The 26065-nt window shown below is 62.8% G+C and overlaps 4 protein-coding genes across 4 annotated transcripts in view; 1 reads left to right on the forward strand and 3 right to left on the reverse strand.

Annotated features, from left to right (window-relative positions):
• The first annotated feature begins 5289 nt into the window (after positions 1–5289).
• PHGDH (phosphoglycerate dehydrogenase) lies at positions 5290–8967 on the forward strand. Its single transcript, XM_068416962.1, has 12 exons — positions 5290–5442; positions 5727–5878; positions 6061–6126; positions 6208–6262; positions 6351–6449; positions 6553–6685; positions 6771–6919; positions 7143–7295; positions 7424–7556; positions 7905–8032; positions 8236–8464; positions 8674–8967. The coding sequence occupies exons 1-12, from the start codon at positions 5305–5307 to the stop codon at positions 8826–8828; spliced, it is 1590 nt and encodes a 529-aa protein (XP_068273063.1). The 5' UTR covers positions 5290–5304; the 3' UTR covers positions 8829–8967.
• A 703-nt stretch (positions 8968–9670) lies between these two features.
• HMGCS2 (3-hydroxy-3-methylglutaryl-CoA synthase 2) lies at positions 9671–13025 on the reverse strand. Its single transcript, XM_068416758.1, has 9 exons — positions 12913–13025; positions 12177–12616; positions 11783–11908; positions 11335–11499; positions 11096–11264; positions 10840–11010; positions 10151–10257; positions 9930–10055; positions 9671–9849 (listed from the first exon to the last, which is right to left on the reverse strand). The coding sequence occupies exons 1-9, from the start codon at positions 13023–13025 to the stop codon at positions 9743–9745; spliced, it is 1524 nt and encodes a 507-aa protein (XP_068272859.1). The 3' UTR covers positions 9671–9742.
• A 1226-nt stretch (positions 13026–14251) lies between these two features.
• REG4 (regenerating family member 4) lies at positions 14252–15159 on the reverse strand. Its single transcript, XM_068416749.1, has 5 exons — positions 15096–15159; positions 14879–14976; positions 14662–14799; positions 14474–14582; positions 14252–14325 (listed from the first exon to the last, which is right to left on the reverse strand). The coding sequence occupies exons 1-5, from the start codon at positions 15157–15159 to the stop codon at positions 14252–14254; spliced, it is 483 nt and encodes a 160-aa protein (XP_068272850.1).
• A 3620-nt stretch (positions 15160–18779) lies between these two features.
• Positions 18780–26065, reverse strand: part of NOTCH2 (notch receptor 2) — an 87598-nt gene continuing 80312 nt past the window's right edge. The window contains exons 30-33 of the mRNA XM_068416756.1: positions 24535–24836; positions 24043–24190; positions 23432–23529; positions 18780–22517 (exon numbers count right to left, since the gene is read on the reverse strand). Coding sequence (XP_068272857.1) covers positions 21174–22517; positions 23432–23529; positions 24043–24190; positions 24535–24836 — 1892 coding nt within the window. The 3' untranslated portion in view covers positions 18780–21173. The remainder of the gene's footprint in view (positions 22518–23431; positions 23530–24042; positions 24191–24534; positions 24837–26065) is intronic.

Here is a 26065-nt window from a genome sequence, read left to right on the forward strand (position 1 = left end):
AAGGGTGATACCCAGACAGGAGGGTGGCCAACCCTTGTGGCTTCAGTGCCATGGGGGCTCTCGGGGCCACTCAGAGGTAGGGCCAGCCTGGCGAGGTGGTTGGCCATGGGGTCTGGGGTGAGGAAGCAGAGCACCCACTTGCCTGCAGCCCAACTGCCCGCTCAGCACCCCCCAACACCAGGACTGGGAGCCCCGTGCTGGTCCACAGGGATGCTGGGCTGGCAGGAGTCCTGGGCTTGGCCACGGCCACGGCCACGGCCGGCTGGGCTGGATGGGGGCTCCCCCCTCCCCGCCTGTGTGCCCAACACTGGGAATTTGTTTGCTGCAAAGGGGAGGCCGCCACAGTGCTGCCGGGGCTGCAGGAGGACAAGAGCCCTTTCATGCTGGCCATGTCAGCCTGGGGCACGGAGCAGAGCCACCGGCACAGCGTGAAGCCAGAGGGGGGCACAGCCCCAGGGCCCCCCACCCACTGGGCAGCACTCCCCACCTCTGATGTACCTTCAAGCCGTGGCACGAGAGGTGCCACGCGGCCCTGACTCAGAGCACCCGCTGACTCACAGCATCTCCATAGCGTTGCACCAGGGCCACCGCAGCTGCTTGCCGGCACCAGCGCTCCGGGGTGCCACCGGGGAGAGGGGACAGTGCAAGGGTGGCTGCCAGAGTCACGGCACATGGGCTGCGTGAGGGTGGCCGCTGGCCCACGGGAGAGCATCCCCAAACGACCCGGCACCGCTCAGCACACCGAGACGGCCACTCACCTCCTCCTGCTGCCAGATCACCTGCTGCGGACGGACAAAGGGACGAACAGAGGGATGGACGGAGGGATGGCTGGCAGCCCCCAGCCCCGTGCTCAGCCACAGCCACTCCAGGTGCCAGTGACTGTCTCCGGGCTGGCAGAGGGGCCGTGGCGAGGGCCGGGCAAGGCCAGGGCGAGCGTGGCAGCTTGGTGCCGGGGACGAGATGCCGAGCGTGGCACAGCCTGGCTCCCCACTGACTTGTCGGCACAAATGTCTCAGCAGGGGCTGAGTGTCACCGCGGGGGAGGTGGAGCCTGGGCGTGTGTGCAGGACACACGGCACACGGCATGGCCGCCCACCAACCGCCCACACGCAGGGCACGGCAACAAGGTCTCCATTGAGCACGGCAGGACGGGGGGAGCTGGGGGCTGGCGTTACCCGCACTCCTGGCGAGGACGGCTCCTAGGGCTGCACCGCAGGCGTGGCAGCCGGCATGGCTCCTGGGGCCCGGCAGCCCTGGCCAGCTGCTGGGACAAACGGTCTGGCCGGTGGCTCAGGCTGGAATTGGGGACGGGCAGAGCCAAGGGAAGGGCAGGGAGGATGCAAACGGGGCTGGGGAGACGGGGCAGGCAAAGCTCCCTGTGCTGGCACCCTGAACCACAGTCCTTCCCGCAGGGCCACCCTTGGCCCAGCACCTCCCAGCAAACCCCACGTGCTCGGCACCCCGAGGAGAGCCCAGTGCCGGTGCTGGTGCCAGCCCAGCCCCGCAGGACCCTACAGCCCCTGCCCTCCCGCTCGGCACAGCACTGGCTGCCCTGGTACCCCAGCTCCTCTGGGGTGCAGCAAACACCCGTGTGCCCCCAGTGCTGGACGAGGGGCCCCCGTTCCCTTCCCGCACACCGGCAGCTCCCCCGAACCCCTCGCCTGGGTGCCCAGCAGCGCTCCCGGGCTCGCCCCGCGCAGGGCCCGGCGAGCCAGAGCCCGCCTGGGAGCGGGGTGTCCCACGGCCCCGCCGGCAGCACCCACCCGCGGGATCGCAGCGACGGGCAGGGGACACCCACGGCCCCAGGGGGATGGGGCTGGGGACAGGCAGCGCCCGGCCCCACGCAGCCCCGAGGGAGCACGCCCGCATCCCGGCCGCATCCCGGCCGCATCCTGCCCACACCGGTGCCGGTTGGTGCCCGGGCCTCCGCCTGCCGCGGCATCGCCACGGCCCTGCGTGGGCACATGCAGCCCCCACGGGCGTCCCGGGTACACACAGCCCCCACGGGTGCCGGGGGCACACGGACATCCCGACCCGCATCGCCCACGGACACACGCACCCACGGGTGACACACGCGTGCACGGACACGCTCCTCACCTCCGCCGCGGGGCTCGCATCCTGCCCCGGGCCGGGCACCGCCGCACCGCGCCGGGCAGCACCGGGCCGGGCACCGGGCGGCACCGGAGGTACCGGGCCGGGCACCGGCGGGTCTCCGCAGGCGCTGCCGGGCCGCCCCAGCGTGCGCCGGGAAGGCGGCTCTGCGGCACCGGCCGGCTCCGCCCGCCGCTGCATTCCCTCCTCCTCCTCCTCCTTTTCCTCCTCCTCCTCCTCCTCCTTTTCCTCCTCCTCCTCCTCTTCCTTCCTGCCTCCCTCCTTCATCCATCCCTGCCTCCCTCCATCCTCCCTTCCCCGCTCCATCCCTCCCTCCATCCCCTCCCCGCTCCCTCTCTCCATCCTCCCCTGCTGCTCCCCAGTCCCCCCGCCCAGCAGCCAGCCTGCCCCGACTGACACAGCCACCCCCCCACCCGACACAGCCACCCCCGGCCCTAACCCTCCACCCCACACAGCCCCTCTGGGCTGAGCCCCAATCCTTCCCCACCCTTTGGTCCCCCAGGCACAATCCCTGATCCCTCCCTGACCCCCCCAGTCCTTTCCCCAATTTCCCAGTCACCCCAAAAGGCCCCCAATTAGCCAAGATCCCCCGTGGCATCCCCAACCATCCATCCTGACACCCCAGTTACCCCCAGTCCTCCTTCTTGTCCCCTACCACCCCGGTCTTCCTTGGATACCTCCATCCCAACTGGACACCCCCAATCCCCGTTGTCACCCCCAGAGCCCCATGAGCCCCCTGGGTACCCATCCAGCCCCACAACACCCTCAGTTGCTCTCTGATCTTCCATGACTTCCCAGTCCTCCACTGGGACACCCCCCTCACCCTCAATCCCCTCTGACCCCACCATCATCCCAACCCCCCTTGGATACCCACCATCCCAACCTAACACCCCCAATCTCCCCCACCCTTGCCTCCTTTGCCACCCCCCCATGCTGACCCCAATAACTCCAATCCCCTTTGACTCCCGCTAATTCCTTTCCTTGCTTGATACCCCATTTCCAGTGCTGCCCCTGTCCTCTCCCCCAGTCCAATCCCCTCTGCAGGGACCACCCCCCTGCAACACTCTCCTCCATCCTGCACCCATGGCCCCTTGGCCAGCTGTCCCCTGTGGCCTCCCACACCTGCCACCAAGCAGAGCCCATCCAGGACCCCAGTGTTAATGGGGTCAGCAGCAGGGTACAGTGTCCCCATAACCCCCAGACTCCATCCCAGTGGTTCATTGGCCACAACAGCCCATGTCCCCCTCGGCACTCATCCCGCTGTCCCTGCCAGCTTTAGGGTCCCCAACAGCCCGAGGGATCTTTCCTTGGGATACAGTCGGGGGCCAGATTCAAGTCTCTCCAGCTGGCTCCCTTGGAGGGCCAGGACCCAGGGGACATGCCTGCTGGCACCGCCACTCCACCAGCACCCCCTGTGTCCCAGCAGGCGCCCGGCGAGGGAGATGCTGGGGTGCCGTGGGGCTGTGCCTCCAGCACTGCTCCCCAGGAGAGGGCACCAGCCGGCCGTGAAAAGCTGGCAAATATGACGCCATGGCAGTGGTGGCTTGGCTATGTGTGGCCTCCACACAAGCGGGCCACAGGCGTGGGAGAGGAGCCACAGAGACGTACGGAGGTGTTGGGCAAACCCAGGCGGTGCTGGCACGGGGAGCAGGGCGCCGAGACACCGGGTCAGCGGGCACCTTGAGCAAGGTCTTAATGGTTAATGGAGGCTGGTGGCAGGGCTGTGCCAAGGGCCAGCAGGGCTGTGGGGCCGTGTCCCAGCCATAGCATGTCCTGCAGCATGGGTGCCACCAGCCCACGCCACGCACGAGGCTGTGCAGAAGGAGCCCTGTCCCTGTCCCCAGGTCACACAGCCGTGCCGAGGGACTGTTTCAGGACCCAGCTGCAGATTTCTCCAGCGGTTGCCCTTGATCCCGTCTCTCACGCTGTGTCGGCTGCCCTGGACTTTCCCCCCTCTGGCGTCACGGTTGTTCCCTGGCCGTGGCTGCGCTGTACGTAGCACCGGGGTATAGGCAGTGCCAGGGTGTACGTAGCACCGGGGTGTGCGCAGTGCCAGGTGTATGTAGCACTGGGTTCTCACACCTCGGCAGTGCTGGTCCATCAGTTGGGCTCTGCTAGGGCCTCCCCGGGTCTCACACGGAGCAGCTTAGTCCAGCGCTGCAGCATGGGGCACACACAGCCCGGGGAAGGGCTCAGTCCCCTCAGGACCTTAACCGGGAGCACTGTGTCCCTGCTGCCCACCCCCAGCGCATGGAAAGAGGTGGGCAAGGAAGGGCCAGATCCTGACTCCCCCCTGGGCAGGACCCAGGGTCTGTCTGGTCCAGCTGTGCTGTGAGGTTTTGTCCCCATGAGCAAGGGGACATCCTCCATCCCTTGCCATCCCTCATGCCAGGCTGTGCCTAGCTCCATGGGATCCCCACACTGTCCCTTCTCGAAGGCCAGCACTTTTCCCCACAATGTCACTGGACATGGCCATGTGGCTCTTGCCCCACGGAGGGCGTTTGCTGGGCGTCTCCCGTGCACCCCACGTTATTGGGAGCTGGTGGCCAGGGCTGGCCCAATGCCCCTGGCCCCTTATCGGGGGCATTGCTCAAGGGCGGACGTGACGCCGGGGGGCGGGCAGGGGTCGTGGCACTGCCTCACCTCTGGGCTGTGGGGCCTGGGGAACCCCCATTCCTGGGCGAGCTGGGGGGATGTGGACCAGCTTGCCATGGGCTGGGAGCCGGGCTGCCCCCCTGCCAGCAGCACCCCCAGCTTTGCGGGGAGCCACCCGCACCACCGGGGCTGCCACCGCCCTTCCCCTCCTGCCTCGCTGCGCCGTGATGTGCGGGGCGGGGAAACTGAGGCAGGGCCGCGGAGCGCGGGGCTGGGGACACGCTGTCCCCGCTCCCCTCGGCCTCGTGGCTCCCGGCCCGGGGGCAGCGGGGTCCTGCCGGGGCACCCCCTTGCCCTGGGGCTGCTGGGGGCCCCGCCACAGCCCCGGCCCCGCTCCCCCCCGCCTCCTCCCTCCCTCCGGGGGCCGGGGGGCCGGGCGGGCCGGGGCGGGGAGGGGAAGGGAAGGAGGTGGGATTATGGAGACGGGACCCAATGAGCCCGAACAACGTGCCCCGCTCGCAGCCCTTTTAGCGCGGCGGGCGGGCGGCAGCAGCCCCCGGCGGCGAGCGGAGGGACCCGAGCCCGGCCCGGCCCCGCCATGGCCCTGGGCAAGCTGCAGAAGGTGCTGATCAGCGACAGCCTGGACCCGTGCTGCCGGGAGATCCTGCAGGCCGGCGGGCTCCGTGTGCAGGAGAAGCCCGGGCTGAGCACGGAGGAGCTGCTGCGGGAGATCCGGGTGAGCGCCCCGACGCCGGGCGGCGCCCACGCGCGGGGGGTGGGGGCCGGCTGTCCCGGGTGGCAGCACGGGGGGCCGGCTGTCCCGGGTGGCAGCACGGGGGGTGGCAGCGGACCCCCCGGACCAGCGGGGCCGGTCCCCGCCTCCCGTCTGATGCAAGAGCCCGGCCGGTTTCGCACGGCCCCCGGCAGCGGCTGTCCCCAACCCGCCACCCACCCGGGGACCACCCCGGGATCGCCAGCCCCGGCCCCGGTCCCACTCGCGGTGTCTGTCCCCCCTCCCAGGACTGCGATGGGCTCATCGTCCGCTCGGCCACCAAAGTCACGGCCGACGTGCTGGAGGCGGCGGAGAGGCTGCAGGTGGTGGGCAGAGCGGGCACCGGCGTGGACAATGTCGACGTGGAGGCGGCCACCAGGAAGGGTGTCCTGGTCATGAAGTAAGGGCAGGAGCATGAGGTCATCCCTGACTGTGCCCCTGGGGAGACAGGGGAGGCTTCAGCAGGGTGCCCTCCCCAGCCACGGCACCCCCTGGCACCCCCCGTGGGTCTCCATCCCCATGGGGTGCAGACCCCCACCAGCCCGGGGGTGACACACCAGTGACACCACTCTCCACCCCCAGCACACCCACTGGGAACAGCCTCAGCGCCGCCGAGCTCACCTGCGGGATGATCCTGTGCTTGGCCAGGTGAGCGCGGGGCAGGACGGGGGGACGGCTGTCTGACCCGCAGCCCCCTGACCCCACGCTGACCACAGCCTCCCCTTTCAGGCAGATCCCGCAGGCAGCTGCCTCCATGAAGGAGGGCAAGTGGGACCGTAAGAAGGTAGGAGGTGGGCGCAGCACCCCGGGCAGGACAGGGCGGTGGGTGCCTGTGTGGGGTGCGCTCACTCACTCTCCACCTTGCACCCTAGTACATGGGCATGGAGCTGAATGGGAAGACGCTGGGCGTGCTGGGGCTGGGGCGCATCGGCAGGGAGGTGGCCACCCGCATGCAGGCTTTCGGCATGAAGGTAAGGAGCCAGGGCAGGGGGGAGCGATGGGGAGCGTGGACCCCCTCGGCCCGGCCACGAGCACCGTGCCAGGCTGCAGGAGCGAGCACCCGCTCTGCCTCAGACCATAGGCTACGACCCCATCATCACCCCCGAAGCCTCGGCCACCTTTGGCGTGGAGCAGCTGCCGCTGGAACAGATCTGGCCCCGCTGTGACTTCATCACGGTGCACACACCGCTGCTGCCCTCCACCACGGGTACGGGGCGGGCGGTGGCACGGAGGGGGTTTTGGGGGAGCCAATGCAGCCCCCGCCGCTCATGGCGCTACCCCCACCTCGGCAGGGCTCCTCAACGACAGCACCTTCGCCAAGTGCCGCCGCGGCGTGCAGGTGGTGAACTGTGCCCGCGGCGGCATCGTGGACGAGGGTGCGCTGCTGCGGGCGCTGCGGTCGGGGCAGTGCGGCGGGGCTGCCCTCGACGTCTTCACACAGGTGAGCGGGGCCACAGGGACCCCCTGGGCTTGGCTTTGGCTCAGCGTAACCTTAACTCTGCCCAAGCCAGGCCAGGGCAGCCTGGCAAATCCTGCAGGACTGGGGCTGGGCACAGCCCTCCCCAGCTTCCCTCCTTGCAAGGGAGCGGGGGGAGGTAAATGTCCCCCCCCGGGCTCCCAGGTGGGTGCTGGGGGCTGATGGTGGGACGGGGCTGTGTTGGCAGGAGCCCCCGAAGGACCGTGACCTGGTGAACCACCCCAACGTCATCTGCTGCCCGCACCTGGGTGCCAGCACGCGGGAGGCACAGAGCCGCTGTGGCAAGGAGATCGCCATGCAGATCGTGGACATGGCCACGGGGAAGGGGCTGGCCGGCATAGTGAGTCCCCCTGCCAGGCACCTGACCCCTGTGCCTCAGTTTCCCTGTCTGTAAAACATGGGTGCCTTGGGAGCAACCCTGTGTGCTCGCTGGTGGATTCCCATCACTCACCCTGCTCTTCCTCACAGGTCAACGGGCAGGCTCTCAGCAAGGCTTTCGTGCCCCAGACCAAGCCCTGGATAGCCCTGGCCAGAGCCCTGGGCACGGTGCTGCACACGGTGGGCAAGCAAGCGCAGGGCAGCGTGCAGGTCTGCACCCTAGGTGAGCCGGGCAGGCTGCGCCCCATGCCCGGGCGCAGGGCCCCCGATGGGCGGGCAGCGCAGTGCGGTGCACGGGGCACCCACTGGGCTGGGCAGAGGGGAGGAGGGATGGGAGGGCAGGTGGGCAGGCGACCAGGAGAAGGGGTGGAGAGGAGGGTGGTGGGATGGTGGGGTGGGAGGGTGGTGGGTGGATGGGGGGGTGGGAGGACGGATGGGTGCATGGATGGGTGGGAGTAGGGGTGGGTGTACGGATGGGTGAGTGAAAGGACCAGCCCCAGGCTGGCTCCTCCAGCGTGGGGTTGACCTCTGCTGCGGCCCATCCACCCTCTGCCTCCTCCCTGCACCCCAGGGACACCCCTGCGGGAGGCTGGGAGCTACCTGACGCCCGCCGTGGCTGCGGGCATGCTGGCCGGAGGGGCACAGAAGGAGGTGACCCTGGTGAACGCCCTGCTGCTGGCCCAGGAGGCTGGGCTGAAGGTGCGTGGACACCCGGGCTCCGCACGTCAGCCTGGTGCACCCAGACCTTGTCCTTCCTTGCCAAGCAGCATGAGCCTGGGGTCACCCCGTGGGGCTGCTAATGGTTGGGGGGGCATCCCCTGGGGTGACCTCAGAGGACATCCCTTCCCCACACCCTGCCACGAGCAGGACCTGGGTGCTCAGCGGCCACTGCTCTCCGTCAGGTCACGACCACCCACGGCGACGTGGCCCCTGAACCTGACGGCAGCGCCGGCTTGCTGCAGGTGGCCCTGCCGAGCACCCCGCACCGGGTGGCGGGGACGGTGCAGGGCAGCACGCCGGCACTGCGGGAGATCAATGGGGCCACCTTCAAGCAGCCGGCCCCACTGGCTGGCCCTGTCCTCATCTACAGAGCCAAAGCCTCCGAGCCCAGTGCACTGCCCGCGCTCACCGGTGAGCCCCAGCTGCAGCAGGGAGAGGGCAGGTGTTGCATGGAGAGACAGGGATGGGGGGGCTTGGGCAGAGGGTTGGGGGCTTGGGGCAAAGGACTTGGGGTGGGGAAAAAAAGAGCATTGTGGACCTTTTGAGGGGGTTGGGGTGGGCAGAGCCGTGCTGGGGCAGTGGGGCAGCCTGCAGCCCCTAACCCCTCTGCTCCTCCCCAGGGCTGCTGGGGAAGGCGGGGATCCAGCTCCAGTCCTACCACAGCTCCAGCATGGTGGCGGGGGAGCAGTGGAGCGTCGTGGGGCTCTCGGCCCCCCTGTCCAACCTTGGCGAGCTGAAGCCACATGTCACGGAGGTCTTCCAGCTCCATCTGTAAACCCTGACTGCTGGCAAGGACTTTCCCCGTGGCTGTAGCACCTGGAACCCCCGTAGCCAAGGGACCATTGCACCCGGCCGCCCCTGGCCCCCACGCTGGGCTTGGGGTGGCCCCGTGCTCAATAAAGGGCCCAGGAGGAGAGAGCGTGTGATGCCTTGTCTGTGCGGTCCCTCGTACCCAACCCCAAAGCTCCTGCAGGTCCTGTCCCTCCTGCCCCCAGCCCCTCCTGTCGCCCCGGCCCCGCTGCTGCTTGCTCAAGGGTGCAAAGGTCCCCGTGGCTGCTGCAGCCCCGCCGAGGTCCCATCCGGCCACGGTCCCGTGCCAGGGCATGGCCCAGAGAGCAGGCAGCGCTCCAAGGGGGCTGAGCCCTCCCGTGAGCCCCCGTGTCGCCTGCCCCCTCCTTCCCCCCGGGGATGTTTCAATTTGCTGGTGTCATGGGGAAAACAGCACCTTACCGTCCCCAAACTGGAGACCGGGGAGCTGGGGTTTACTTGGCTCCCCCAGAATGTCGGGGCACGCTCCCATCCCTGGGAAATGGGGGGTACTGAGGCACGTGTCCAACGGGGCAGGCGCCTGCGTTGGGTGCCCACGGGATAAATCCTGTAAGGGACCGTGATCCAGCCCTGCCATGGCTGAGGGAAGGGCCCCGGGGCGGGAGGGGACCGCTGGTGACCAGGAGCCAGAGCCGGGCTGCTGCCCCCTCTCATCCACCCGTTTATTCCCCCATGGCGCCCGGGGCATCGCAGAAAACACCGCCAGCTCCACCAGCTCCAGGGCCCGAGGCACCACCGGCTCCTTCCCGGCCATCCCAGGTGAGGTTTCCCGCAGAAGCCAGCCCTGGATTTGGGGGTGAGCAGGGACGCTGGGAGAGAGGAGAGCATCCCCCTCCCAGGGGCTCGCCGCTCCGATCCCCCCTAGATGGGCTTCCTGGCGTATTCCCGGCGGTACTTGGCATCCACCCGCGTCAGGTACCAGGTGCCGGGGAAGAGATCGGCCTGGGAGCCGTGGGGAGCGTGGTCGGCTGCAGGGAGAGGGCAGAGATGCTCAGCGGGGCCATGGGGCACCAGCGAGGAGGTGTCACGTCCCCCCAGCCCTGCTCACCCAGGTGATGGGTCTCCTCCCGCCGCTTCATGATCTCGGCGAAGTCCTGCGGGGCCACACGCTTGCGGGCGTCCAGGCGAGCCGGCAGGTCAGCCAGGCTGGAGACCAGCTTATCCAGGGGCGAACCTGGCGGCAGGGACCCCCCGGGTGAGACGGCACTGCCGGCGGCCCTGGCCCCGCGCCGCCCGCCCCGCCTGGCCCCCCTCTCCCGTGGGGCTCACCCGGGGCCGCGTCCTGCGAGACGCGGAGGGAGAACATGCTGGCGGCCAGCCCCGAGCCGTAGGAGAAGGCGCCGATGCGGGAGCCGGCCAGGTCCCGCGCCGAGGATCTGCAGTGAGGGGTTAGGGGGGTTAGAGGGGATTGGGGGCTATGGGGGGGGCGTAAGGGGCTGCCTCCTGCCCCCTTCACAGGCAAGGGCGTCCTGGGACTTGGGGCCAGATCAAATGGCAACTCGTGGCCACACTGCCAAGGACGGGTGGCCCCAGAGCAAGGGGATGCCTGCGGCAGGGGCTGGGGGCCGGGGAGCACCAGGGCTGCCCAAGGAGGGGCAGTGGGATGAGGGTTTTGTCCCCCCTGGTGCCTGGCTGTTCCCACGGCTCTTTTGCCGCTGCCGGGGGCAGGGGACAGCCATTATCCCGCACGACAAGGGGGTTTTCATCCTCCCGGCGCTGACACAAGGGCTTTATGTGCCAGCCCAGCTCCAGCAAACCGGGATGAAAAGGCTGGCTGGGAGACAGCGCGGGGTGGGGGGGTGAACGTGCTGGGGGTGACGTGCAATGAAAGCATCGGGTCTCTGCTGCAGTGGAGGGGGGTGAGTGCTGGCGCCTGCCCCCCAAGGCAGCTGGGCCAGGGGCTGCCCTCCCCAAAACGAACTCCCCCAGACCCCGAGCCAGCTTTTGGGGGCACTCACTGCGCCAGGAGGGAGGCCAGGCAGCCGTACATGGACGGCGTGTACATGTTGCCGTTGCGGGAGGAGAGGAGCAGGGAGGGCTTGGTCTTCTGGTTGAAGATCTCCTGGCTGGCTGCCTGGAACGCCTTCTCCACATCCTTACTGGTGTAGGTGTCCTCCAGCTTCACGCCACTGCCCGGAGAGAGGCCGGCTCGAAACCCGCACAGGCACGTCCCCAGCTGGGCTGGGGGACGGGGGACAGGGCGCGCGGACCCACCGGAAGGGCTGCAGCCCCTTGTAGAGGCCAGTGGCCGTGTCGGGGTTAGGGGTGGCCAGGAAGTCGTTCAGCAGCAGCCGCCCCACCGACTTCTGCACCAGCTTGCAGAAGGGCGTGTGGAAGATGACGAACTTGAAGTCGTCGAGGGTGAAGGGCCGCTGGATGCCATCTGGAAGGCAATAGGGGGGCTGTGGGCATCGGGCGGGTGGCATGGGCGCCCCGGGGGTGCCACCGCTTACCCTGCTGCCACTGGCTCTCCGCCTTCCGTCGGTACACGGCGTAGCAGCGGTCCAGCGCCCGCAGGTAGCACTGGATGGAGAGCTGCCCGTCCACCACTGGGTACTCGGAGGCCAGGTCCGGCTTGTAGAAGTCGTAGGCGTGCTCCATGTGGGTTCCCCGCAGGCCTGGGGGCACGGGGAGAGCTGGCTGTTGGAGAATGCCAGGGGGTCCCAGCCGGATGGCAGGCACCCACGGGTGATGCCTGCCATGCCAGCCCTGGCACACGCCAGCCTCCCTGGGTCACTCCGAGGTGCCCACAGGGATGTGGCCAGCCAGGATCCTGGGGTACCCAGCACCGGGCAGCCACCGGGGCCGGCAGAGCCGCTCCAGCCTGGGCTGGGACACGGATGTACAGCCCCCAGGGATGGCACCCATCAGCTCGTTGCCCCGGGGCCTCGTGGCACTGACCTCTCTCCAGCACCAGCGGGGCGTTGGGTCCCACCAGCATGGCAATGGCACCAGCACCTCCCGTGGGCCGCGCGTTCCCCGTGGCGTAGACAGCTATGTCCCCGCACACCACCACAGCGTAGCGACCTGGGGGAGGACATGGGGGCTGGTGGGGCCGTCAGCGGGCGGGACCCTCCATCCTCCAACCATCACACATCTCCATCCCCACGCTGATGGCTGTGACAGCCAAGGCAAGCGAGAAACGGGGGTGATGGAGAGCATGGAGGGGCAGCAGCTCCTTTTGAGACTTGCCTGAGCATCTTTGGGTTTCAGGTCACCTCCTGCCCCCATCCCACAGCACCCACCCCATGTCCAGCCCCCCTGTCCCCACAGCATGGTCCCTGCCTGCACCCACCGTCCCAGGCGCTGGATTCCACCCAGGCAGCTGCGTTGAAGAGCGAGGCCGTGCCCCCGTAGCAGGCGTTGGTGGTATCGATGCCCTCTACGTCAGTGTTGCCCGAGTCATGGAAGAGCTGCATAAGGACGGTCTTGACAGCCTTGGACTTGTCGATGACGGTCTCAGTGCCCACCTCCAGGCGGCCGATGGCATCCCAAGAGAGGCGCCCGCGCTCCACCAGCCGCTGCACCACCGTCAGGCACAGGGAGTTGATGTCCTCATGGGCGGCGCAGAAGCCCATCTGCTGCTGGCCCAAGCCCCGCGTGTACTTGCCGGCCTCCACGCCGTCGTATCGCTCCAGCTCCTCCTGCTCCACGTACTGGGCGGGGAAGTACACCTCCAGCGCCAGGATGCCCACGTCCTTGGGCCAGGCACCCGCCCCAGCAGTGCTGGAGAGGCTGCGGGGCAGAGGGAGCAGTGACAGAACCATGGTGGCCTCAAGCCTCAGGGACAGGTGGTGGCCCCGGGGAGATGCCACCAGCGAGCACCCCAGGCCATAAGCACCCCAAATCCCTGCTGGTTCCCTGTGCCCGGTGGCACTGCAGGGAGGAGGGCGAGCATCAACTTCCCCAGTGACACTGTGGGGAGGAGAGAGAGCATCCCCTTCCCCAGCAAGGTTTAAGAGCACTGCCAGCTCCCTAACCCCCCTGGTTATGCCTCCACCCCGCCCCACCCGATCCACGAGGGTGCTCACCATGCCCTCTGCACGGCCATGGGGTGCTGGGCCCCCTGGGGTGCCCGCTCTGGCCCCGCCGGCGCCCGCCTCGCCCCCCAGCAGCGCGCAGCACGGCCGACCAAGCGCAGCATCTTCGCCCCAGCCGCCGCACTGATGGCGGGATGGACGGACAGACGGCGGGACGGACGGACAGGCAGCGGGACGGGCCTTGAGCGGTGCTTTATAAACTGCGCCGGCAGCACGGCACAGCCCTCCTGGCCCTTATCGGCTCGCTGGACCCCAGTGCTCAAAGGTCACCGAGCGCCAGCCAACGCGACAGGGACAGCAGAGCAAGCGCTGGTTTTGGAGGGGGCACTCAAAGACGTCTCTGTCTTGTACCCCAAAGCCTGGGGCCGTGCTCGGCTGGAGCTGGGGCCAAGCAGCAGGACGGGCTCTCCCGCAGCTCCGGCTCCCTGTGCTGTGGGGTGGTGGCAGCTCCGGTGCCCGTGGCTTGCCGGCACGGCGGCGGTCACTGCACGGTGTGTGAGGGGCCCTGTGGCCTCTCTGACTGCCCCCGCGGTCCCATGGACGGAGCAGAGGGCGGACGGGAGTTTGGTGCTGGCACCATCCGTGCCGCCCAGGACGTGGTCCCACCTCCGTCACATGCTGCGGCTCCGGGGGAGCAAAAACCCATGAGCTGGGTGGGGGCAGAGCCATCTTCAAAACAGCAAACAGCCACGTGATGCCTGTGGCAACACTGCGGTGACACAAGAGGGGACCTTTGGTCCTGGTGCTGCCGTCAACAGGGCCATGGGGCAGCATCGCAGCCCCCGGACCCCTGCGGAGCCATTTGCCTGGGGGAGGGCACCCATCCCCACACCTGCACACCCATGACAGCTCCCGTCCCCACCCACATCTCTGCCCCAGATCTCTGTGCCTGCATCCCAGGGACACTCCTGTCCCCACCACCTGCACCCTGGGGACACTCCTGTCCCCCCACCCCTCCTGTTCAGCACCAGAGGGCTGGGCAAGAGCAAACACGAGCACCCAGCAGAGACAGCCGCTGGCCCCACAGCTCCTGGGCACTCACCCCCAGATGGCTCCGCCGGCACCGGCAGCGCCGAAGCCCCCGGCAGCCGGGAAGCTGGAGGAGCCGTGGCAGCGCCTGCTGCTCCCTCGCCCAGACGCCCACGGGTGGAGCGTACCAGGGCTTTGCACCAGCACCAAACTCACGCAGCGCTTGCATGCTTGTTTTTTTTATAGATGTATTTTTAGGAGTTGGGGAGAGAGGAGCAGAGGGGGCAAGGAAGGAGCATCGCCAGCATGGGGTCCTCCATGGGGTCCTCCATGGGGTCCCCTGTGGGCCTGGGGTCCGTGCTCAGTGTGAGGGGGTGAACTTGCAGATGTAGTGATGCTGCTGGGCGCAGTCGGCGCTGGACCACAGGGTGAAGCCTGCCGGAGAGACAGGCCGGGGATCAGCGGGGGCCACAGCGAGGACAGAGCACCAGCTCTGCCCCAGGGTACACGAGGAGAGAGGGAGTGGAGGGGGGATGCTGGCCAGGATGGAGTGAGGGAGGTGGCCGCGGGGTCCGGCACTCACCGCTGAGGTGGGTCAGCATCCCGCAGGTCCCCCCGTGAGCACCGCTCCCTGCCAGCCCGCTCCTGGTGGCACTGTACTTGTTCCCACTCGCCCACTGCCAGGCCCGGCTCTGTGCAGGGAGAAGAGGTCAGAGGCACGGCCCCGCTGCCCCTCAGCCCCCCGCCACCCGCCATCGCCCCCCGCCTCACCTCACGCCTGTAGCGGAGGCCGAGCCAGACGGGCTGCACGCGCTGGTAGTAGGAGATGACCCTCTGCAGGGTGGCTGCCTCCCGGGGCTCCTCCACCCAGGCCAGGTGGGCGCTGGGGTGGCTGGCCTGGCACTGCCTCTGCGGGGACGGCCATCAGTGCCGGGGCATCCCCGGGAGACGGGGTGTCCCCGGCCACTTGTGTACCCGGCGGGCTTACCTTGGCCTCGTCCCAGCTCCGGAGCTGAGGGAAGTACCTGAAGCAGCTGAGCTTGTAGTAGGACCAGCCCTCGGGGCAGTAGGTTATGTACCGGGCACCTGTGGAGGAGAGCCACAGGGAGGGATGGGGGACAGCTGGCATCACCGGCTGGAGAGGAGCGTGGCTCCCTCCCGGCCCCGCTGCGACAGCAGCTGCCCCGCGAGCCCCTGGGACTCACCAGCCGGCCGCAGCAGCCCCGCGCAGCCCAGCAGCAGGAGGGCGAGTCTGGCCGCTGCCACCATCCTCCTCGCTCCTGGATGGGTCTCCTGCAAGAGCTCGGGGGGTCACAGCATGTCCCTCGGGGACAGGGGATGGCACCTGCACCCACAGGGTGCAAACCTGCCCTGCTGTGGAGTGAATCCGGCCCCTTTCAGCCAGCTGGGGAGATGGCAGCCCCGGGGTCTGTGCCCTCCCCCTCCCCTCTCTGGCACAGGTCGCTGCCCCGTGTCCCCACCTCATCCCCCAGGCACAGCTTGGGGTACCCAGCCCACACTGGCATCGGGGTGTCCCAGCCCCACCAGTCCCAGCCTCGGTGGGAGGCATCTGGGTGAGCCAAGCTGTGCTGTGGGGACATGGGGAGAGCCCTGCCACGAGCATGGGTGGAGGGACCCCAGTCCTGCCCTGGCATTGGGCGGCAGCAGCAATGGCACAGGCAGCGCCGGTGCCCGTAGGGCTGCAGGGACTACGTGCACAGCATCGTTCTCACCCCCTGAGCTTGTCGTGGTGCCAGACCCAGGCCAGGGAGGCAAATCGGCCACATCAGCGCAGTTCCCCTTTATCTGGGCTAATCCCTGGGCACCAGGGCCAATTTGCAGACTCAGCTCATCTTCCCCTCAAAGAAGCAGCAACAAAAGTCAACGCGGGGCTGAAAATTGCATCGCTGCAGCCTGCCCCATCCAACAAGGGCAGCGCTCAGCTCCCCTGGGAGCTGCCGGGGCTGGGACCAGCTTCTGCTCGCCCACAAGCCACCTCAGAGCATCCCGAGGCTGCAGCCCGCCCCACGAGGCTCCCCTTCCTCACCTGCCGTCCGGAGATCAGGAGGGATAACGGCTTCTGGTGGGTCGCCGAGAGGAGAGGAGCTGCCCTTTATAGCCCGGTGCTCACCAGCATCACTGTTTGCCCAGCTCAGGTGATTCCCACCATAAAAATCTTACTGCTGACTCCCCTCCATCCCCCCCGCTTTGCTGGAAAGCCGCCCAGATCCCCGCTCTGTTTACATTCAGTGTTTCTCCAGAGAGGACAGGAAGAACCTCTCCTAGTTGGTCAATAAACCCCCTGCAATTAGCGTTAATAACACAAACACAGAGATAACCTTGCGGCAGAGAGCGGCCTGGCACCGGGCGGGGATGCCCGCTGGCCCAGCCCTGGCCGAACCAGGGGCTGGCGGGGATGAGCCCCAGGGGATGCTGCCCTGGTCCCAGCCGGAGCATCCCTGTGGCGAGCGGCCGGGCCATGGGTACCACCCGCCGGCATCGCCCGCGGCCCCGGCTGGGGGATGGCACCCGGCCGGGCCGCAGGCCCTGCCCAGCTCCGCCATGCGTCACCCACACACCGCCCTTGTTTGAACTGCCGGGGGATGTTTGCCAGCACGATGCGGGACGCGGGGATGTTGGAACAGCCTGCGGCCGGGGGCCGGCGGGCACCATCAGATAGAGGTGGGGGTGCCGGGTCCCCACGCCCGGCTGTGACGCAGGGCTTCGTCAGCTTGCGTCCCTCCAGGAGGAAGGGGCAGGTCCCGCAGCTGCAGCCCCCGCTGCCCCTGCCCCACAGGGGGAACCTGCAGCCCTGGCCCCGGGGAGGCTGCTGCTGGCATGGAACCGCAGAGGAGGGCTGGCCCAGCCCCAGCAGCCAGAGCCCTTTGGCACAGTCGGGCACAGCCTTCTCCATCATGGTCCTCACTCCTCACCCCACGGTGTCCTCTTGCACTGGTGGGAGGTGTCTGAGGCTCTTCTACCTGACTGCTTCAACCATGCTGCTCCAGAGCATCACTTTGGTGGCTCCTAACATACCAAAGCGGCTTTGAAAGCTCCTCCCGCTGCCTGTCCTGTGGCCTCCTGCAAAGCTGCCAGCTCCTGCCCAGTGCCCCAGCTATGGCCAATGCCCAGCTCTCCTTCCCCCAGGCCTCTCAAAGGCCCTTGGAGGCGGCCACTGGGAGCCACCCAGGAGGCAGCTACCCGCAGAGGATCCATCCCAGCGCCAAGCCCCTCACCTCCCAGCACAGAGGGCTTGTAGCTGGCTGAAGCTGTTACTGCTGGCTGCCAGGCTCCAGCCGTGCCCTCCCGCCCCAGGGCTCTCCCACGGCCCCTTCTCAGCAGCGCTGCCCCAACGCGCAGGGAGTGCTGCTACGCCCATGGGGAGCAGCTCCCCGCCAGCGTGCACAGGCAGGTCCGGCTCATGCCCCGGGGAGGGAGGAGCATCAGGCCCGTCTCCTTTCCCCCACACAGCCAGGATACAGCTGCTGCTGCTCCCTGAGACCTCTTAAGGCTCGGCCAGCTTCCTAGGCACCCGCCAGGATCAAAGGGTAAAGCCTTCTTGTGTCCAAACACAGCTGCTGCCTGCTATCATCTCTCCTGAAAGAAACAACCTTCCCAGGAGATCAGCTGCTCTCACTAACTGGGAAACTCTTCAAACACAGCACACCCCCCCAGCCCAGAAGGCAGGACTCCACCCTTGTTTTATGAAAAACCATGAAAGTGTTCCCCAAAGGAGCGTGAGGCTACTCCATTACTCCTGGGCTGGATAAGGGATACCCCAGCTCCCTGCTTGGCTAGTTCAATTAGGCTTATTTGGATGCAACACAACAAGTTTTCACAAGCCCCTCGTCATCCCGGGCAGGGGAAGAGGCATGCGCAGTCCCCAAGGAGACAGAGCTTCAAGTCTCAACCTGAGCACCGGCAAACTCGACGCAGCTGTGCCAGAGACACAGCAGAGCTCCCTAAACTGAGGCACAGATGTGCAGCCTGTGGGAGAACACGCATGAAAGCCTCCCGGAGGTTTGGGCTTGCCAAGCTGGCTCTGCCAGAAGATAAAGGAGCTGCGCTGTTTGTTAAACCCTGCAAATGCCCCAGCAGCTTCACCCCTGCGAGGCGTCACAATTCAGCTACCGGCTCCGTCCCGAGCCCGCAGCGAGAGCTGGGAACTGGCCAGGTGGGTGCTGGCAGAGCCCACAGCTTCAGTGGCACCTCCCTGCTCAAAATACAGGAACGCAGCCGTTGTCAACGTCTTCTCAAGCCCAACTTTTCAAGTCTGAGAACAGCACGGAGGAGCCGCGATTCCCCGTTCCAGAGGCTGGAGAATCGCACACCTTCGTGCACCAGCTGCCACGCCACAGCCAGGGAGGCAGCCCCAGCTCCAGGGACGAGGGTTCTCATCCCAGTGCAGGAACAGCAAGAGCCCAGGGAGGCAAGCAGGACCCGAAAGGGTGACTGAATCCACGGTTCCACTAACCACCGCCTGACCCACGCTTGCCCACAACCTTTCTAACAGCCACACAAAAGCCCCAGCCCTTCTCCAGCTCCCAGGCAAGGGAGAGCTCCTATTTAAAGCATCTCAAAAAGGCCCCATCCCAGTCCCTCCCTGTCCTTCCCAGTATGCCCAGCTGCCTGGCTGCTGGTTACTGCCCCCTTCTCAGCTAAGTGGTGGGGTTCATGCACTGCTGAGCCACAGCTCAGAGCACCCTTCAATCCCAAAAGCTCTTCCCTGACCTGGACTGTGGAGGTCCGAACACGCCCTCCCTTGCCAGGGGTCTGAAGCAGCTATCAAACACCGATGGTTCATTTCTAATCCTGTCTTTACAATCCAGCAGCTGTGCCACAATAGCTGGGAAGACAAATGAAAACAGCAGCACACAGACACCGGGCACATACTCTTTATTCTGGGGATAAAAATTGCTTATACATTTTGCAGCAACTATTTTCATAAAAGACTTTTATAAAAAATGTAAAAATAAGCAAGTATTTTCCATTATTAATATAGGAAAATGCTGCTGTGTGAATGGTTACTCTACAACTTATGAGAAAATACCACCTTAAGGAGATATTATCTTTACAAGTAGTTAAAAAAAAAGAAGAAAGGCAGAGGGCCATCGTATTAACAGGCCAGGCACGAAACTGGCTTCATTCCACAGAAAGCACTCATCTTGTAAAAGGTAGCCACATACATAAAAAGGCACTTGGTTATTTGGGGCTAATGAGGAAAAGCCCTTTGTTTCTTTAGCATCGATGTAGCAACACTTCATTATTTGCAGTGAAACATGTACCTGAACAGACCTCCAGGAGCTTGCGGGCTCCTGCCTGGAGGTCTGAGTCGGCTGCAGCTAAACTTCACAGGACACGCTGCGGCGAGCGTGCCGGGGAACGCTGTGTGCGTGCGTCGTGAAAAGCAGTAACTTCAGAGTTAAAAACTTCAGCCCCAAACGACGGCCCCGGGAACCAGCTCCTCCTGAGGCCCTGCCTTCATGTACCATTGAGTCGAATCGGAAGAAAAAGCTTTTACTCTTGGTTAGAATGGAAAGAAACATCAGAAAAAAATACTGTACATGGTAGGATGCTGAATGGCCACCGCTCGGAGGGGAGCGGCCTTCTGTCCTTTGGCAGCAGCCGACAGCCCCTGTCTCTTTGGAACGCATGTCTGCAGGGTTCCCCGGAAGAGGTAGGAGCAAACCGTCCCCAGAAAGGTTCCCTTCGGCTGCTGACCGGTTCAGAGCCCGTCAGGGAAGCGTTACTCTTGCGGACAGAGCAGAAAGAGCGGCTGTTTGTCTAAGGTCAGCAACAGTTGGCTTCCGTAACTCCAAAAACATCGGAGGAGCTGCAGGACAAATGGCACTGCCGCCCCACAGAGCACGTGGGGCACCTCAGTTGGGAAATCTTGATACAGGCTGAAGGTGAGAGCAGGGGACAGCCCCAAAGCTGTTACCTGAATGCCATTAGGCAACGGTTTCTGAGCTGTTTGGTCTGCCGCCTAAGCCCAGCTCCTGGCTTCAGGCACGCTGCTGCTGCTGGAAGCCTGCTCGGGGCTCAGTGCTGCAGCCCCCTCGCTGGGAGGGGAAGACAAGGCAGCCTTGTCCCAGGGATGGAGCAAAAGGGACACTTTTCAAAGGGCTGGATACCGTTCCTGACGCAGAAGGACAGACACTGCAAACACGTAACAACGTCCTCGATGCTTCATGATACCACCATAAAGAGGCAGCATATGGTATCTGGAGGACAGGACACATAGCTACCCTTGCATGGAGGGGAGGGGAGTACCGTGCAAGAACGCTGGGAGCTTGTGTTACCAGGTTTTGAAACACTCGTGCTCATCCCAAGAGTCTCCCAAAAGGCCTGTATCAGTTGCAGGGCATCTCTTCCGGCACGGGAGCCCGTGAAGGCGATCATGGACACACCTGGCAGGACGGGGGCACAGGGAGGGTAGTGTGTCAGAACAGTCAGGTGTGTCTCGGGGAAGACATACAACACGGGAGAGATGTGCCTACAGGCCACCGCGGAGGGAAGACCAGGTCAGACCAGCGTTTTCAGGAGGGGGGAAAAAAAATTAAAAAAATAAACAAAAACGACCTACGAGAGGACTACATGTATATATAATCTCATAATACCTGGGGGGCAGGCAGTGAGAACGCTAAGGGGTGTTAGTGGGTCTGTACAAGACAAAGGCTCTTGAAGAGGAAAGGGCGAAGCTGCGTGACAGAAGGTGTCACTTGACCTGCAGGTGTTTCGGGAAGTCCGGCTCGCTTGCTGAGCAAGAGTGGCCAAGGGAAGGAGGGGTCTGTGAACGTGGGTGCAGCTCTGAGCTGTGTCAAGACAAGGCAACTTGAACTCGAGGAGAACTAGTAGAAGGTGCTTCAGAGAGAGGTTATGTGGGTAACAAAAGAAGTAACAAAATAAGGATACAAAGCTGGTTTTGGCTATATTTCTGGAGAAACGACCATGAGCTGCATTAAGCTGAAGAGCTGTTTCCCCAGAGAAATGGTGGAACATATTTAAGAGCAGTCTGGAGAATCCAGTGCAGACAGCAGTCACACCCAAGGTGCACGGGAGTTGGTTAGAGGTGACCCAGCTGGTCTTCTCCATCACCAGCTTCTACAGTTCTCTGTTTAGCATAAAAGCATACAGGCCTACAGTGACGACAGTCCCTCCAAGGAAAGAACAGCCTGGGCTCATTAAGACTCTTGGATACTAAAATGGTTCTTCATTTTCATCCTGGAAGACCTTCATGAGTTCTGGAGTCCGCTTTAATCGGGCTTCACCTTGGCCAGCCTTCAGGCATACACCTGCATGTTGTTCCGCTGCTGCTCTGTCATGTGAGCGGCCGCCGGCCCGCGCTGGTTGTTACTGGGACTGGTTGCCACATCAGACCAGTCAGAGGCAGAGTGTGGGGAGGAGCTTGACCACTGGTCTGGAGATTCGGGCGACGGAGTCAGGTATGGGTGCTCCCCTTGTAAGTGCCGGTTGTGGCTAGGAGTCCGTTCTGTGGCCGAGGAGTAGCAGCTGTGCTGTGACGGAGGTGTGGGGTACTTCCCCATCGAGCTCTGGAACTGGTGGTAGGCCGGGAGGACCGTCTGAGCCACTTGCCCGTCCTGCTGAGGGATGGCAGCCACGGAGAATGAGGCGCTGGGCAGCTGAGCTAAATCCGGTATCTGGTACATGGAGCTAAGAGGACCAGCCATGTTCTGAGCGCAGTTTGACTGGGCCTGCTGTGGCAGTGCTTGCTGGTTTATGCCACCCTTGGGAACCAGCTGGAAAGTCATGATCGGGGGCAGAGACTCCCTGGACACTCCCATGTGCTTTGTATCTGCTTGAACCAAACCGCTCTGCTGAGAAACATTGGGGTGTGAATGCATCACCTGCGGCACCATGCTGAACATCTCGTTGTACTGGGACTCGTTCACCTCCATACGGTTCATCCACTCGGTGGAAACGTTGGCCGGCCGGAGCCTGCCAAGGCCGCCGTTAGGAGGGGTGGTTCTGTGCTGCGAGAGCAGCTGGCTGACGGATGGGAGCACGGTGCTGGATCCACGTCCTAAGGGCTGCATCTCGTGGAGGCTGGAGAAGGACATCGTGTGTGCAGCCTGCACTGACGGAGCAGTCAGCAGTGAGCTGGGCGACGAGTGTAACACCCCCGGCGACGGCATCACAGGAGACGACGTTGGATCAGATGCAAAAGCGTGGGGCGATTCGAGGGAATCAACTGGTGACAGGGTCACTGAGCTCTCCGAAAACTGCCCTTTGCTCTCACTGAGGGACTTCTTCCTTCTCCTCTTCGCATCTTTGGTGAGGTTTGTGGGCATGATGCCTTTGGCATTCGGTTTTCGTGACTTCTTGCTTAACGAAGCGTGCTTCAGATTGAGGAAGGACCTATTCGGGCCACAGATGACCGGGGAGAGGGCAGAGTTCAGCATGGCGCCAGGGTGCCCAGCGGGGCTGTGTGCCACGTTGTACTCGTTGAGAAGCTGCACTATGTCGTGGTGCATGCGGTCCTGGGCCACATCTCGGGGCAGGCGGTCCATGTGGTCCGTGATGTCTCGATTGGCAAAATGGTCCAGCAAGAGTTTTGCTGCTTCGAAACTGCCTTCCCGAGCGGCAAGGAAGAGAGGGGTCTCTTCCTGAAAACACAGACAATAGGTATTTTAGTGGCTTCACTGGGGCGGGGGGCTGACTTACAGCTAACACTCCTTTAATGGTGCGGCAACACCTGGAAGCACTGCTTAATGCAGTGTTGCATTGTCTCCAAGAAAAACCCACCCTGAGGCGCCCGTTGAAAAAGGCACATTACAGGAGATGATTTCACGCATGGCAGTGGAGCACACAGGCTAAATGATCCCACCAGGAAGTGCACTACTCTGCCATGGGTCCCTGGAGGAACTGTGAAAGCACCTGGTGCCTTTCTCCCACTGTCCCGTATGAGGGAAAGGTACAAAGGACTAAGAGAGCCCAGTAAAGAACTGCAGCTTGTTGGAAGCTCTAAAATCCACTGAACAATACATAATAATCCCAAAAAGAAACTCTAGGCAGAGCAAAGAAATCAAGGACTAAGACACAGCAAAAACTAACAGTGAAGTTACAGGAGGTCTGCACAGTGCAGTCTGTTTCTGAAACAGAGGGGCTTCTCTCCCACATCCACCCTGCTACTGAGATCCCTGGAAATGTGACAGGAGGTGACTGCTGCTGTGCTGCCAGATCTGGCTCTCTGCTAACCCGAATCCAGCTGCTTGACACCAGCAGCACCTCACCCTGGTGCTCTCACACACCACTGACTGTGTATTGCTTTTCTTTTCTGCAAGAAAAGCGGGACAGCATTGATGCCCAGGACTTGGTCAAACAAGGAAGAGACCTGCTCTCCCATCTCAGAAATCCTACAAGACATCCAGCTCTTGGGGAGAGTTCCAGTCACGGTCTGAGTTTGGAAGATCTGCACTGAGCACCCAGTTATAGCAAACCTGAACTTACCTCACTACCAACAGCAAAGAGATGCTTTGAGTTAGGAAGCACAGCCATGCTGAGCATGCCCAAACTGTACCTTGTTATCCTGCATGTCTCTGTTGGCTCCGTTTTTCAGCAGCACCAGTGTTGCTTCCACATTGTTGACGGCAGCAGCCCAGTGAAGAGCAGATTTACCTGCAGGGAAACCCAACAACTTCAGTTACAAACCGAAGAGCCATTTTCTGAAGCACCAAGATCGACAGAGTACACTGAGGGAAGAAAGCAACTGCAGCACAGCTCACAGCATGTGAACATGTCCTGAAGTCACGTTTGCACTTTAGAAATCACCATGCTGGGGCATACCCCTATGTTACCAAGATGCAACGGGACTTTCAGCACCTGCTCTGGGATTATTTTTTTGTTTTATTTTTTAAATAACCTATCCACAGAGTCATGTCTGCAGTCCAGAAAATCCCAGCATACCCAACCCCATACTTATCCTGCTTCTCTTCCAGGACTGTCTAACCAAGCCACTGTGCAGCAGCCTGCAGTCTCTTACTGCTGGGAGGACGTCTGCAGGAGGGCCTAGTGTCTGATTTAGCTACAGAACTTATGAGCAGCCCACACTCCGGGAGAGCAGAAGCCCACCCCTCCTTGCTCACACCATGACAAACACTTGCCCAGCCCAGTACATCAGGTTCACATTACCGTGGTCATCTACGGCGTTCACATCTGCCTGGCAATTAATTAGCTCAGCCACCATTCCCTCCACAGCCAGGCGTGCAGCCAGAATTAATGGAGTTGTTCCATCATTCATCCGAGCATCCAAGTCCGTCACTCTGTTACGGATCAGGATCTGGACAACAGGGGAAAACAGATTTTTTCAATACCACTACAGACCAAACCCGAGGATTTGGCAGAAACTCAAGAGAAACTTTGTAATGAAAAAGCAGCCTGAGCACTGAAATGCAAGGACCCAGATAACAGGTGACAGAGGCAAGCAAACCAAATAAACACATGCCAGATGATTCATGCATGCTGAGTTCTTCAAGCTACGAATACCTGAGGAACCTGGATGTAAAATACAGTTTTGCCTGGCCATCACGCTGTGGAAGGCATGAGAGCAAGGCTGAGGGAACAGAGCACAGCTTGGGCAGGCTCATATAACTACAGAGCACAGCTAGTCTAAAATTGCTGTACCTGGAAGACACCCTGGGCATCAGCAGCGACAGCTGCATGCAGGGGAGTCCGTCCCATGTTGTCCCGTGCATTAGCATCCGCACCAGCGTCCAGCAAACGTTTCGCAGCATCTGCTCTTGAGTAACGGGCTGCTAAGTGCAGTGCCATCTCCCCAGTGCGGTCTGTTTGGGCCTGCAGGTTGGCGCCTTGATAGATCAAATCTGTTATTATATTTGCTGAGGAATCTTCTGCATCCTCATCATCCTCGCTGATATCGGAGCTGCCCACACGCAGAGATGCCAACATGAGCGGAGTACAACCATCTGCAACAGAAGAGATACCATAGGAATCTGATGGTGACAGCAAAGGAAAGGAAACCCTCTCACAATCCTCTCCCCTTGAGCACCAACAGCTACAGACAATCCCTCCGGTCACTGTAACCCAGACCTGCTATCTTATCTCAAAGCCCAACAGAGTTAGCAAGTTGTTTTCCTTCCAAGCAGGACTTAGCTACTGCAACCCCAACACAACTTAGATACTTCTCAAATAAGTAAGATCATGATAAAAGAAAAAAAGTTTGCTGCTAAGGTGGAAAACTTCCTCAAAATGTAAAGGCTGGCTAAATTCCTAGAGAGAAGCAAGGGCTATTATTGTATATATACACATGCACAATGCCTTGTTCCCCACGCACCCCTCTACCGTAGCATGGACTGCCCACAGATAGAAACTGCTGGAAGTCTCACACAGTTTTCGTGCTTTGGAAGATACTGGGCCCGTGACTCTCCACAAGTCTCCAGTGATGGGCTCACACTGATGGGACATCCACAAAGGCTAAATTCACATTTGTCCAACCAGGATCTTTGCATTGTCACCGGAAGGAGAAAGGCCCCTCCAAACCTCTAACTTGGCTCCCTTGGATGAACCTCCCTGTCTCTCTGCTGATCAGAGAGGGTGGCCCAGGAAGAATACCTCATGCCGCTGACTTTTCACCCTTGTTAATACCCCCCTTGATGCAGTGTAATTAAGATTTAAAACTTCTCCACATATTTTCAGCAACCCATCAAATGCCAAGTGTTTCAGTTTCAGCAGACTCTGAACATCACGAGATATTCACCACCTAAAACCAAAGACTTCAACTGCAGACGCTACTAATGCTTGCTTACTGATTTTACTGCTTTACTCCACACACACCATATGCACTTAGAAAGTAAGAGGGACTAAGATGGCAGCAGGAGTGAACCACTCTGTCCTAAGCGCCCCACTAGAGCTCTGCAAAGGTGAGCACAAATTGCAAATTTTGCTTCTCCAGTGTGGCTCGCTAGCAGAAATCCAAGATAATCTTCCAGCAACTGCCTGATTTATTCCACGGACAAGCAAGGGACCCTATAGACTTCCCTGTAGAGCTTCCCTGCCTTCACAAACTCTCAATCTACAGTGCACTATCTGCGCTGAATGAAGTGTGTGAGCCCTGCAGAAAGCCATATGGCAGAATGAGGGTTCTGTGCAGGTAAACAACGTGATGATCTCCTATTGAAAGAAATATACACAGCTC

Source organism: Nyctibius grandis, chromosome 21, assembly GCF_013368605.1.
Source record: "Nyctibius grandis isolate bNycGra1 chromosome 21, bNycGra1.pri, whole genome shotgun sequence".
NCBI lineage: Eukaryota > Metazoa > Chordata > Aves > Nyctibiiformes > Nyctibiidae > Nyctibius > Nyctibius grandis.